The following is a 15,110-nucleotide window of genomic DNA, read 5'->3' on the forward strand; positions in this document are numbered from 1 at the left end:
ATTTTCTACCTCTTAGAACCCGTAAGAGACAATGATTTTTTCAATCTATTGCTAAAATTGGACAGAAATTCCTGGCAGCAGCGAATGAAATTGTTACGACAAATCACAGAAACTTAAAATACATTGCCTCAATAATTGTATATATTGTATTCTTAATAATAATATATATATATATATTTGCCCAAGTTATTAAAATTATCTATCCAATGATTTACTGTGTAGAGTAAAGTTGGGTAATATGGTCACTTCTTCCACATCATGTCCAAAATTTCCCCACTTCAAAAACTATCATATTTCGAAGCAATAAATATCATTTTTATAGTCTTATAAAATGATAGCGAAGCAAAAACTTGATGAATTATCTAATTTTTTTTAATATTGGTAAAATGGCATCGCACAGAAGTAGAGATCAAGTGAAACGTTTTTACTATAAATTAAGAAGTAAACAACTATTACATCTGTAATCGCCGCACTGGGTCAGAAAAAAATGTAAACAAAGATCAGTGGGAAAATGAGGATTTTCTCTTTGGGTGAAAGGAATAGGGGGAAAATATATTTGAATTTTGTAATTTCTATGGGAATGTTGAATTATATGTTTTGATAGATTATTGTTGCTATTGTCACGTAACCAATCCGTAACGAAGATGATGCTCGTCGCAAGATCCCTTAGGTTGTGGAGACCTAAAATTTATAGATCTCTCATTTTTACCAATGGAAAATTGTCTCCTTCCAATTATTCTAGTACGGAGGAAATTTATTTATATCTATTTTTTAAGTGAAATTATAATTACTGGGGTTAGGATTTTTATGTTCTAAAAACTTCTTTATAAAAAATACATTTATGCTCTTAAAAAACTAAATATGTCCTATAAAACAAAAAATATGTCCTATAAAACAAAAAATATGTCCTATAAAACAAAAAATATGTCCTAAAAATTTTCTCGTTACTAACTCAGATGCAGGGCGATAACTAGATACTTTGTCATCCAGGGCAAACTGGCATTTTTGTGCCCCCTTTCCACGTTGAAGTGGTTAAAGGGTGGATTCAGCGCCCCCTCCTGGTGCAGCGCCTGAGGCACCAGACCCTCCGGCTCCCCTAGTTGCAGCTCGTACCTATCACACACACACACAAATATTGCAAAAAAAAATTGTTTTCTCGTCCTATAGTCATTGAAGACCTGTGGTTCCCAACTTTGAGGCACAATACGAGCTGATCTCGCAGTTAAAAAGTCTCGCACACAACAGGCATTCAACGGTACAATTATTATACAAATACAAATACAACGCCACAACAGGCAAATTGCCCAACGAGGTGGCTGCCTTAAGAATATCATGGATTCCCGAGCCCCTACCTACTACTGCTACACCACACATGCACCCCCCCCCCCCCCGCGGAACCCCCCAACGAATCGGTGCATGCGGGAATGTGCGTGTACGTGTAGTGCAACCTGACGTAAAGTTTTGTTTCTGTGTAATGCTTGTTATGTGTAGTGCTGTCATCTGCCCCCAGTTTTATTAACTATGAGTGAAGTGTTATGGTTGAATGATTTACCGTTGTAGGACTGTTGCTCTCTGTGGCGAGACTTTTTAACGGGGAGATCGGCTCGCATTTGCGCCTTGAAGTTGGGAACCACAGAAAACCAACTTCAGCCGATCACCACTGTGGGGTTCGAACCTGGATCCTCGCATCACGAGTCCGGCACTATAACCACTCGACCACCACAGCGGCAATTCAATCATTACACTTCACTCGTACATAGTTGGAAAATCAGATGGCAGCACTCTATACATATAGCAAGCTTACACAGAAACAAACTTTATGGTAGATTCACAACACATATGCACATTCCAACACATACCAATTTGTTTTAAGTCCCGCAGAGAAATATGAATGAGGCATGTGTGGTTTAGTAGTCACTGAAGACCTTGTTTATATTTTTCGTGTTAATGTGCTGCAGCACAGTCAATTTCCTTTCTGCAGCAACTTTAGCATCGTACAGTTTGCAAAACAATATTGTTTCATCTGTACGGGATACTGTCTCACCATATGCAGAAACAAATTTCTTCAGTTTCTCTCTGTGTAAAGTCCTTTGCTTTAGGCATGTTGCAAATTCAAATTTATAATAATACATGAATCATTCATAATTGGTACAAAAACCATTTACAGCTACTGTAAGGGTAACTTCCAAATAATTGAAAACATAGAGTGCTTATGGTTTTTATCTGGACCTGCTCGAACTTGACCAGATGCAGTGAGTAATCTCAATGAGCCGAAATTTCCTTTTTGAGTAAGTTTTCTCCCCACAAATTCAGAATTAATGTGCTTCCATCTATAGACAAAACTATCTAGCTCAGTATTTAGTTTTAGAAAAACTGCAAAAAAAAAATCTTTTTATTTAATAAAAACTGAAAATTTCCCTGAAACGCTAAAAATTTCTCTTAGGACAAATATTAGCCCATTTTTCGCACGAGCTACCATGAACAAGAAAACGCTCTTATCAGAAGAGGAACTGAAAAAACCAGTCTGAAGTAGAATTGGAATAGCAGAAAATTGGAAACTGGAAATTTTTTTTATCAAAAACTATGAAATATGTAAAATATGTCGTAAAATTGGAAAATATACACCACATAAAAATAGCAAAGTATGAAAGATCTGAAAATCCAAGCCCTAATAATTACAAATACAATGTATCAAGTGTAATGGTAAATTTTTTATGTACAGCATACTGCTATTTAGAGATTTTATTTTTTTAAACAATTTGGTTAATGAATACAGATGGCCGCAACTAGGGAGGGGGGAGGGGGGCAGGCGGGTCTCATTCCCTGGGCGCTGGACCAGAGGGGGTCCAAATTTCATTCCCAAACCTTACCTGCAATATTACAAGGGCAATTTCGAGGCGCAAATGCGAGCCGATCTCCCCGTTAAAAGTCTCGCCACAGAGAGCAACAGTCCTACAAACAGTACAAATATCCAGTCACTACACATTACTCACTTCACTTCTGAGATATAGATGGTAGCACTGAAAAATCATACACAACACGAGATACGCACTCAGACTGTTAGGTATACGCACTTACACTTCCGGCACAACTCACTAGGTATTAAATTGCCTATGGCAATAGACCTGAGTTGTGCTCGGTTTGAAAATGAAAAAACACCAGCCCTTGCAGGCTGTAACGCAAAAAACCCCTTATTTTCTTGAAATTCAGTCTTTCTGGATGATTGGGGGTGACTTCATAATGATAGAAGCCGACTTCTCAATGCTAGCTTGAAGCTGACGAATAAGCCTATTTAGGCTTAGTTTGCTGTTTTCGCCGATGAATTTCAGAATGAACGGCTCGATTTCCACAGCTAGTTCGTCGACTGGATTAGCACAACTGTCAACACTTGTCCCAGGCGAATAAGCTGGAGATGCAGAATTCGGATGGCAGTTACGCTCCTTCCTATTCTTCTTATCAGCTTGGACTGGAATCGATGGCCGGTTTTCCCATGATACAGGCCCGAGGCCCTGACGACAATCCTTGAGAAGACGACGCCTTCTTTGTGGCCTCCTTATACTCTTTACTGTACGGCGAAAACCGACATTTTCGGTAGTTCGCCTTGTGGTAAAGTTTGCAATTTGTGCACTGTGGTCTGTCCACTCCTTGAACATTGGGACATAGCTGGGACGCATGCGGCAAAATGCACTTAACGCATCTTTCGGCCACCCTACCTCCTGAACTATGATGTCTCCAGTTCTGGCAGCGGTAACAGATGATATTTGCTCAGGAAGTTGACCGACTTGCTCAGGAATTTTTCCACCTTGATCTTGAGATGGTCCAGTGTTGTGAGATCCAAGATCCTCGCAGATTCAGGGACTTGAGGGAGATCCACTTTCCATATTGGCAGCTTCCTTCCGTCCCGACGTCTTCGAAGTTGCTGGATCTTGAGTACCTGAAAATTGAGTTCCGCTAAGGAGAGGGAAATGTCCTCATCAGAGGAATCTATTTCCATCCCCTTTAGAACATAAGAGTCCTGTTTTTCGCTATCTAGAAGAAATGTGCGAAATTCTATATCATTTGCCTCACAATACCTCGTTATAAGGCGATGGTCGTTAGCACATTTTGGAAACACTGTCACTTTTCCATTGACAGATTTTGCTTTGAATCCAGAGTGACAAATACCGTCCAGATCTTTTGAGATATTTCTCCATTTCCCTTGACTGGAGATGTGAATGGGCAGGATTCTTCGTTTCAATCCACTGTTGTTAATGATCATGGTAGCTTCAGGTGCGACATCCTCCTCTTTCTTTGCCACTACTTGATTGAACACTTCTTTAGGCTCTATCGGCTTTAGGGGGATTGTCAGATCACTTTCACTAGCTTCAATTTGTCCTGGAGAAGGAAATGGCACTGGAGAGAAAATCGGGGCCACCAATTTTTCAGCAGAAACAGACTTCACCCTCAGCTTTTTCTTCTTCCTCTCTATGTCACAGGAGTCCTGATGGCAGACCGTAGACAGCGTGAAGAAGCTCTTAAAAACAATATTAGAGAACCTTTCCCTGCCGTCCTGGCCCCTCCATCTTCTCCAGATGTCTTACGGATCTGAATGCGCTCTGGAAGAGAATGTCATCTCTGCAGGTCCCGACAGTTTTAGGAACATCCTTGATGGTTTCAGCATCATCAGAGAGAGACTTCACAAGTTTCTTCACTAATTCTTTCAAGTCAGCTTTCACCTCAGGTTCCCTTGCGTCATTTTCATGATCTTGAAATTCCTTGTAAGTCCTTGACAATACAAGCCACGACTTTTTACGCGTGGGAATTAACGAGTCGAAATATTACAGGATTTTACTTCCAAAAAAATTCAAAGTTCCAGACCAGACCAGAATGCCCATGCCCAGCTCAAAAAGGCTGATATTGGGATTAAGAACAGGCCCAAGACGAGCCTATGAAGAAGGAAAAATATGTAAGTCAGTAAATGTGTGCATGTAAGTGGGAGAAAGATAAAATTTTGACTAATTCGAGAAAAATGGTCAAAGTTTGGCTTGCAAGGTAAAATGCCACCAAACGCACTGCTTGAATTGTGACGTCATGGCAAAGTTAACCTCATTGGTCCAAAACTGCTCTGATTCCCCATTGGCTGAGGCGAGATTTGGCTTGCAGACATGATTCAAGCTGACTTCTTTTCGCTCAAGGTGGAAAAATAGGGGAAAAACACCAGCCCTTGCGGGCTGTAATGCAAAAACTCCTTTACTTGACTTGATGTTTAGTCCTTTTCGATGACAGGAATCGACCTCTTAACCATGGCGGCCGTTCTTTTAACACTTGACTGAAGACGTCGAATGATATCCGTTAAGCCTAAATCGCAGTTGCTTGCGGTGAACTTCATGATAAGTGGCTCGCTTTCAACTGCAAACGCGTCGATCGGGTCTGCATTGCTACCAACACTTGTCCCTGGAGAATAGTCCGGAGATGCTAATTTTGGTGGGCAGTTCCGCTCCGTCCTAATCTTTTTTCCCACATGAGATGGGGTTTGAGGCAGTTCGTCCATGATATGCACCTTTGGCCTAGGAGACGGTTCTTGAGCTGATTTCACCTTTTTTCCAGCATTCTTGAATTCTTTGCTGTAAGGTGAAAAACAGCATTTCCTGTAGCTTGCCGTATGAAACAGCTTGCAATTGACGCACTGAGGTCTGTCCACCCCTCTCACGTTGGGACATAGGCGGGACGGGTGAGGGAGTATGCACCTGACGCATCTCTCCTCCTCCCTGCATCCAGAACTGTGGTGGCCCCATCGCTGACAGCGGTAACATATGATGGTTTTTCTGTGCTGCTTGGCTCCTGAATTTTTCAACTTTTATCCTTAGGTGATTGATCGATTTAAGGTCCAGGATATTTGAAGACTCCGGCATTTGCTTGAGGTCCACCTTCCATATGGGCAGTTTCCTCCCATCTCGAGGTCTTCTCAGCTGCTGGACCTTGATAACCTGAAAATTCAAATCCTGTAAAGACAACATAACATCATCATTAGAAGAGTCTATTTCTAGACCCTTGATGACATAAAAGTCCGGCTTGTCACACTCAAGCAGATAAGTGTGGAATTCGATATTATTCGTCTCGCAATACTTGGTGATGAGACGACGGTCATTTGCACATGTTGGGTTTACTGTCACTTTGTTATTGACAGTCTTTGCCTGAAAACCAGCAGGGCAGATGATGTCCAAGTCCTTGGATATTTTCCTCCAGTTCCCCGCACTAGAGATGTGGACTGGGGGAATTTTCCTGCGTTGACCTCTGCTGACAATGATGGGAGGTATTTCGTTTACGGAGGTGACCTCTTGCTCGTCCACAACTTGATTTGGAGTTGCCGAAGGCGGCTCCAAGGGCTTGAGCGGAATGGTGAGGTCTCCTTCACTAACTTCAATACTCCCCGGCGAGGAGAATGGTACAGGAGAGAACATGAGCTCCTTTGGCGAATTTGTGGGTTGAACCTGCTTCTTTGGTTTTTTCTTCCTCAGGATGTTGCACGACGATGTCTGGCAGATGGTCGTTAGAATTAGGAAGCTCTCAAAGACTTGATCTGAAAGCTTATTCCTCTCCTCTGTAGACTGCTTCTTCCTCATGCGCTCGGCAACCTCAAAGGATCGTCTGAAGAGTTGATCATCCCTGCAAATCTGCCTAGTCTGAGGAAAGTCCATGATGATAGCAGCGTCGGCCGACAGCTTGCTGGCAAGACGCATTATGTAATCCAATATGTCCGCTTTTTCATCTTCGGCTTCCTTAGAGTCAGAATCTTGATGGGAGTGGCACTTGAAACTCCGAGACAATATAAGCCATTCTCTCTGATGACTCGGAATTAGCGAACTATGCAAATAACAACATTTCAAAATGTTGCCCGCCATATTTCACTGCAAAATATTTCAGGAGATTACCTTCCAAAATTCAAAGTTTTCTGGTTTTTTGTGATTTTACTACTTCTCCCCGCTTGAGTTGTACTGCTTTGTTGGGATTGATTGAGCCAGATTTTCCCCATTGGCCGAAGTTGTTCCCAAGAGCTCTGGATAATGCTTGAGTTCCAATCTCATTATTTTTAAGATAGGAAACCCGTAAAAAAATCCTATAAGGTGACATCAATTTCACTGAAATATCTGGATTTAATGGTGAGCTACAAGTGCTGGAAGATTGGCAATGTTGAAAATCAAATTGTCACCAAAATTTTAAATTGTCAATTCTGCAAACACTCTTCTAGCTATAATTGGTCAAATTTACCAAAAACTCATCCAAGATTGTTGATCTTCATCTTCCCTTCCTTTCTGTTAAAGCAGTTCTTGTGCTTTTGAATCTCGATTGTTTCCCTAAAAATGCATGGAAATTATCTTGATGTCGCTGGATAGCACTTGGATGTTTGCAAAGAAAATTTTGCGATCCTTGCTCAGGGCATGCTCCACTATGGCTGGCTTATCAATCTGACCCTGTCTACAATTTTGTTTGAACTTGACTAATCTGGTTGATATTGATCTTCTCGTAATGCTGACATACATTTCTCCACAACTGCACCCTATTTTTCTGAAAGTTTTTGAACCAATTCATGCAAGATGAAAGATTCAGCTAATAAAAAATGCATTACAAAATGAGAAAGACTATGTTTTTAGAGCACATTTTTTTTCAGTACAAAACTTTTGGCATCAAGCTAACCTGTCTGGACATGTTTCCATCTGCGTGAATGTATCAGACACAGAAATGAGCTGTCCAAATCACAAATGAATGGGAGGAACCTACAAACTCGACTGAGTTGTGTCAACACCAGCTTTGGCAGACTAAAGCTGAAGTTGTTCACATAGTAGGGCTAGAAAAATCTACAAAAATTTACATGCCTGGTTGGCATGTAACTTAAAAAAATAATGCCCGAATCAATATTTTACATGCCCGTAAAATATTGTTAAATATATTTATATATACTGGGTTTACTTATAGTAAAAATTGTTTCTCATTGTTAAAAAGAACGTACAAAATAGCTTCATATAATAGTTACTCACATAATCGAAACAAAAAAATCAATGAATCAAACCTCGTTAGTGCGTCACCCAGTTAACACGTCACTTCGCTTACCGGGTCACTTTTTGTAAGTGCCAATTGTCCTCAGGCAGGAATTGGCACAGCTATGGCTTACTCCATTTAACGAGTCACTCCGCTTACTAAGTCATATTTTTGCTCTCCCAAGAGTGACTCATTAACGAGGTTTGACTGTATTCATATTTTTTTTATGAATCATTTGAATTTGCCTTATCATTTCCATGACTGTTGATATGATGAAAACTAGCACAGATTTATTTGTTTTACTTCCCCTTATCAGAATCCCCCCCCCCCCCCAAATAAGACATTCCATTAGATTCAGGGTCAATCAATTTTTGGACTATCTAAACTGATCTTTCTAAAATTTGTGAGGTCACTGATTGAAAATCTAACATCAGTCAATTATAATTTTTAGCGTGGTTGGTGTCTGAAAAGAAGTCAGTAAGTTACTATTCACTCTCCACTTGGAATCGTAGTTGATTTATGCTGCAGGACCAGACTTGAGTAGGTAGAGACAGCACCACCAGGCCGTAAAAATAAAATAGATTAAAATGCACTGCTTACATAATCCATCGCAACTGCTTAACAAAGTCCTAGCTGAAAATAATAACTAGTAGCTCCTAAATAACAAACAGAAGCTAATATCAACAAACCTTATTATATAGTGTGTCCAGGAAGTCCTAACCCAAGCCTTTTTTTTCCCTCAACTGGTTATGGAAACATATTAATTAAAAAAGTATCTAAATAACATGCACATTTTACCCATATGGCATTTATTGTACTGGAGGCTTCCTAATAAACTTTTTGGACATGCTGCAGTATATAAGCTGTAAAGCCCCGTACTTGCCTTAATGCATTTATACTGTTGCTGTAGTGAGTCAAAAAATTATGGTTTTGTGGTAATTACAGTAACATAAAAATTAGTCTTTTAAGGCTTTCCCCCCCCCCCTTCAAATGTCACAATGAATGCTGGAGAAACACTTGCATCTTCGATAATCATAATAAAAACATGAAAGGGTTTTAATTTTTTTTTCATTCGCTGGTGTAGGGCTTGTGGTTAAAAAAAATACATACCCAGTAAGAATTTTTACTTGCTTTGGGCATGTCAGGCAATATATTTCTCCAGCCCTGGTACATAGTGTAAAATAAAAAGATCTTCAGTGTCTCATGTTCTTGTAGATTCTCATTTATCCAATTTTGAAGCTGTTCATTTTAGTCATCAGTAGTTTTTTTTTATATATCACTCTTCTGTGTTTTAGAAAAATTTATCCTTAAATTTTAGGCAGTAACAAATTAATAAATTTTTCATAGAAACCTGAGGGAAATCACTTTTTTTTTTCAAACTAATATTTTGGCTAAGGAATACGATTCCAGAATGAATTACCTTCATTTGCCTAGGTATCACTGTCAGTGGTGTATTTACAAGTAGGCTTAGAAGGCTATAGCCCGGGGGGGGGCACATTTGAGGAATGAGGCCAAGAAAATGAATAAAATGGGAGAAGGGCTGCAGAATTGTATAACCCTAATTCCCCCCCTTCCCCCGCGTTAATGGAGTCTGTATATATACACACACACATATATATATATATATTGGCATCATCATCATGCCCACTCAACTTTCATTATCATGCCCATCCCCAACCTTTCATGTCTATCTCCTCCAATGCAGTGATGTGAGTGACCAAAACAGTTTTTACAAGCATGCGAAAAAGAGTGACTTAGAGTGTGTGGGCATAGGAGTGACTTAGAGACACAGGTGAACTTGGAAGAGTGGGGATGGGGGGGGGGCACCAAGCAGGTTATAAATGTGCCTCTGATCCCTATACTGATAAAAAAAGCTGAACATGCCCTTTTTAATTTGAGGACAGCTGTGAGAACAGGTGCCCGAGTGGCATGGTGGTAAGATGCTCGTCTACCATCATGAAGGTTGTTGTCAGGGTCCCGGGTTCGAACCCAAGGGAGGATGAGGATATAGATAAGATATTTTCCCTAACGAACTCGAGGTGACCACCGATAGACAGCGCCTTCACTTCCAACCCATCTCACTAATGGCAGTAAATTGCAATATAGCGATATGGCCAGAGCTGGTGTTTGGTGTAGTAGTAGTAGCTGTGAGAACATCAGTATTATGCTTGTTGAAGTGCGCTAATCAAATATGGTGTCTTTATTAATGTTATATCAGTTCTGCACTGCATCGGAACATGTTGAAAAAATTATATTTTTTCACTTTTCAGGTAAAGAAGTCCACTTGAAACATAGCATCAAAAGTCAGCATCTGCAGATGTATTGTTGCTTCGCTCGGGGTGTTTGGCCAACATGTGAAAGGGTTGGTGTATCAAATATCTGTCATAGGAAAAGCTATCAGACCACTAGTCGCCTGAAGCAGAAGAAAGAAGCTGAATCTGAGGAACCAGAACCTGAAAAATTATCGCTAGTGAAACGCTATAAAAAGATGTTGAAAGAATATTGGTATGTCTTGATACCAGTGCACATGGCTACATCCACCTTATGGTTTGGTATGTTCTACTATGTAGCCCAAAGGTGATTATATAGTTTTATATATAAACAATATTTTATACCTAATATATTGTTTGTGATCTTTTATTTAAGATAAAATACTTCATGTGGGGAGAGGTATTTTTGGGCAGTCCACAACTCATCCAGGAAGATGATGTTCTGGATGGATGTTATTGTTGAGGTGAACATAGAAAAAAAATTTAGTTGGTCTCAGCCAGGAATCGAGCCTTGGTTTTCTTGTGATCCTGGCAAGTGAACTAACCAATATACCAGAGAGACACAACTTTTATTTCTGCATAACATGTACAGCAAACATTATGCAATGAGTAGACACATAGTGACCGCCCTTAACACTGGAACTACCGCTCGATCATTCTGACTGCTTTCCAAACTTTGATTGCTATTTGCAACTCTTAAGCTTGAAAACGTCCATTTTTGACTTTTCCTAATTTGTCAAAAGGAATGAAAACAAAATTTTTTGGAATTTTTCTATTTACTTATGTTTTTCATCTGTGTGTGTGTGCATGAGAGAAATGTGCTGACCATATCACATAGCACACCACCTTACACATTTTTCCTCTCACTATGCCTCACAAACTTGACTTCTTAGTTACAGATAGTATAAATATTCAGCTGCTATTCGGCCCTTTTGCCAAGTATTCGGTTCTGCTGAATAATGCTTAAGTGTTCGGCTAAATATTTGTGTAAATGTATGCATAACAAACTGGTTTTTAAAAAATTATATTAATTGGAAGTTTCCCATAAGTTAAAATCTTACTGATTATATTTTATTGTGCGGTGTACATCCCTTTCTGTGAAAGAGGTTTGAAATTGATTTTTAGGATACGAAAAACATGAAACAAAATATAATCGTACTGGAGGCGGAAGTGAGCGTGAATTACAAAATGTCAGTGACAGAAGGAATGTGCTTAGACAAGATTTGTATTGAGCTACTGAGAGAGGCAAAGAACATCTAAGGCAAAAAAAAAGGGAAATAAGTCGTAACTTTTATGATGGATTAATATTTAAGAGTAAATAATAGTTGAAACTTTCTTAATTAGATGTATAATTGATAACAAGTGTTAAAAACACCGATTTTATTTGTAATCGTGATTAATTCTAAGAAAATCAGTGTTTGGCCACCAAACATTTGGTATTCTGTTACTCGGCTAAAACATCAGTAGAATATTCTGTATTCGGTTAAATAAAAATTTGTCCCATTTCTATTCTTAGTATGTATAGTGTAAAGTAAAAAAATGTTTAGTTTTTCATTTTTCTTTAAATTTTCCTTCATACAATAATTGTGAAGTTGTTTATCCTAGCATTCAATTGGTATTTGTATTTCTTAAAGTCCTTTTTTTTGTTTTATGAAACACACTATGAAATTTATGGGTCGGTCAGCTCCGTCATTGATGCCGGGAGGGGGGGGGGCATTTCTCTCAACTCATATCTTCGTTCATGCATCAGAGATGAGCAGAAGCATTTTTCGTGATCGAAAAAGCCCTCAGAAACAAGTTCTTTTGTTAATGGGGTGATGACTTTAGAGCATGTGCCAAGTCTTTTTATTCTAGATAAAATGTGAAGAGTATGGTATTTGATAAGTTCCACAAAACCATCTGTGATATAACTGTATAGCCATATAAGGGAAGAAAGTAGTTGAAAAGTTGTTTTTTTCCTTTATTCTTGTTCAACTTTTTATGAACTCTGCCACAAAGCTGGTCTGGAAGAGATCTCAGCAATGGAATAAGCCTGACGGCAAAGTTCAGGCATTCATTTCTCAATTTTTTAAACTTGACATTATTTTGGCTTTTGGCTGCTCAATATCAGGGCTTGACAAATCAGAAAAATATTTAGGCATTAGCTTAATTTCTTAGGAGCCACACTCTCTCTCTTTCTCTCATGGTGTTTACTCAAGTAACATAATAGTCCTAAATACTGTTTTTTTAGACTCTTCTGGAACTTCATAACTTCTTCCTACGCTAAAAGACATAATGTAATGAAATCAGAAAATTTTATGTCATCCTTAGACTCAATTTAAAAATCATACATAGGAAATTTTAGACCCTTAGTTGTAATTATGGTTTTTAGCCAAAACTGATTTTCTAGTTGCTATGTTGACATGATTGGAATTTGTCAATCCCTGTTCTATCCTATGACCACGATCGACTAATCATTGGAGCATAGCATATGAATATTTGTCATGCAGGTTCAGACACATCCAAGGCCATGCCATAGAGATCACTTCAGTTTTTATTGCTTTTTTCTAACAGAACCGCGATCATGGATCATGATTTTTTTTAGACAGGCCATATATTTCAAGCATATATATATACATACTAAAACCTGTCTTAAACTGAATTGAAAAATAGTCCAATCGATGCTTTAATGTGCACCTTTACAAAACAGAAACCAGTCTTAAAGGGAATATTATTTCATTCTCTTGACATTGTTTCATACATGTTCAGCTGTATGTATAAAAATAAAGATGGTAGCAGATAGATAATTCTTAAAGTTTGTTAGGATCATGTAGAATGTTTATTCACCATATATGCTGCTCAAGTTAAGGTATTTATACAGTACATTCTGTTTTGAAAGCTTAATGTGTAATTTTTGTTAGATTTATTTTTATTTTTCGAATTTACAGCGGTTTTGACATAATACCATATCTGGAAATGCTGAACCTACCAGAATCAATCATCAAGCCTTTACGAAATCCATTGTTAGGATATATTGCTGTAGCATCTGCATTGTACAAAATTGCCACTCCAGCAAGGTATATGGTAACTCTAGGTGGAACAACGGTGACTATAAAGTACTTAACGAAACGAGGACTTATCAAGCCTGTACCAACAAAGGATAAGTTCAAGTCCATTATAAAAAACAAGCTCCAGAGTTCTAAAGAAAGATGAACTGTGTATGTATATATAGTACGTGGTTCAGGGTAAAAAAAAAATGAGCTCATATAATTAGTTATTTATTCATAGCTATCATCTCACTTCACTAAGTGTGATTAGTTTTGCAGTGCCTGTAAAAAATTGAATTGAAACATATTTTGATTTTCTTTAAAAATATGCTTCTTTTATTTTTCATTTATGGAAACATTTTCATGGGAAAACTTATTTTCACTTGCATGCACAGTAAAACCCCTCTTAACTGACATCCCTCAGATGTGGTCACCCCTCTTTTACTGCCAAATAATAATTCCCCTTGTATAATAAAAGTATGCATTTCAAACCCTGATTAACGGTCACCTCTCTTTTATGGAATTTTGTTTTATCCTGCCGGTGTCTGCAAAAGAGTGGTTTTACTGTACGAGCTCAGATGTAATAAAGTTTCATAGGAATGTGAAAAACATTCTCAACATCCTATATTCGTTATAACCAGTATGTGATAAACATTCGAGTTTGATGAGAAGAGTGCACTTAGAGCAGCATTTCTCAACTTATGGTCCACGGAATAGAGATAATCCACAGACAGACTAGAAAATTTAATTAATTATAATTAGAATAATTATTCATATGCCACGAAAAAACTGATAGTCATGGTTTGACTGAAATATTAGATTTGAACATCTTGAGAACCACCTGATGCAAAGTATATGTTGTGGCTCTAAGGGGCATCATTAATCTGTGTCAGAGGCAGAGCTGTCAATGTTATCTATAGCTGTTCAGTGATTTAAAGTGGTTTTTTTTATTATAGTATTCTGGGAAGTCACAAATGGAAATTGACAGGGAAGAGAGCAGCCATAGGTGCAAATGTTTGATAACCACTGCTGTATGTAGTCTGTCGTACTGTTATAGACAATTTATTGGTTTTGGGGTTTACAAAGATTGTGGAATGTTGATGTAAATTAAATGGTGGTTATGCCGATTCCCCTTTATTCGAGTTACTCTGGGCATGAACAAAACCAATAGTCTACTCTCTTTAGCTACAGATCACCATCTAACTATAACTGGTGCTTTTCTTAAAGAGAACTTCTGATTTCATGGATTTTATAATCCTATGGAAAATTTTAATTTTTTCCTTTGTTACACCTGATATTGATAAATATGGCAATTTGTTATAAGCAATATTTTTAACATTATTTTGGTATTGCAGGTTCACTGGGAGGGGAAAAATTTGTTATTACCAAGGCCTGGATGTTGTTGCCCTAAAAAATCTGGAAAAATGACAAAAAATGATTGCAACTTTTGGAAAAAAAATACCTAATTGTAAAATGTCATCAAAATAATAAAACGAAGTTCTTGAAAAACAGGTTATGTTTGAAAGTCAAAAGTAAAAGTTTTGATAGCATCAAAATCATATGTAAATTTTTTCTCAACGTTTAAATTTTATCAAAAATAACAATTTCTCTAATAAACGAGTTATAATTCATGAAACACTGGCATTGCGCTCCCCCCCCCCCCACTAGGGTGGAGCTTACAGGGCTCCGAGGGCTGAGACAATTCTTATTATTTGTCATTTTTTCACACTGTAAATTCACTGCTGAGAGGCTCGTGATGAATATCTGACTGGGGGAGGGGCTGAATGAATGAATGACA

General features: G+C 38.2%; 1 protein-coding gene across 2 annotated transcripts; it reads left to right on the forward strand.

Moving 5' to 3' along the window:
- The first annotated feature begins 459 nt into the window (after positions 1–459).
- LOC149078631 (mitochondrial inner membrane scaffold 1) lies at positions 460–14,816 on the forward strand. 2 transcript variants are annotated; one of them, XM_089240773.1, is made up of 4 exons: positions 460–741; positions 10,287–10,593; positions 13,214–13,483; positions 14,668–14,816. In XM_089240773.1, the coding sequence occupies exons 1-3, from the start codon at positions 645–647 to the stop codon at positions 13,476–13,478; spliced, it is 669 nt and encodes a 222-aa protein (XP_089096899.1). In that variant the 5' UTR covers positions 460–644; the 3' UTR covers positions 13,479–13,483; positions 14,668–14,816. The 2 variants fall into 2 exon arrangements, with proteins under 2 accessions (XP_089096899.1, XP_089096898.1); XM_089240772.1 differs by lacking the exon at positions 14,668–14,816 and having other exon boundaries at positions 462–741; positions 13,214–13,640.
- The last annotated feature ends 294 nt before the right edge of the window (positions 14,817–15,110 follow it).

The sequence above is a fragment of the Pholcus phalangioides genome, unplaced genomic scaffold, assembly GCF_987345545.1.
Source record: "Pholcus phalangioides strain wild (caught in Gottingen) unplaced genomic scaffold, Ppha-v1.0 ptg000013l_1, whole genome shotgun sequence".
Classification (NCBI taxonomy): Eukaryota; Metazoa; Arthropoda; class Arachnida; order Araneae; family Pholcidae; genus Pholcus; species Pholcus phalangioides.

Bases quoted from the DNA above. Each gene is read 5' to 3' on its own strand.
- LOC149078631 (XM_089240773.1), top strand. From the start codon at position 645: ATGATGCTCGTCGCAAGATCCCTTAGGTTGTGGAGACCTAAAATTTAT. The intron at 742-10,286 runs GTACGGAGGAAA...TTCACTTTTCAG, and splicing joins GTCTCCTTCCAATTATTCTA to GTAAAGAAGTCCACTTGAAA. The intron at 10,594-13,213 runs GTGATTATATAG...TCGAATTTACAG, and splicing joins TTCTACTATGTAGCCCAAAG to CGGTTTTGACATAATACCAT.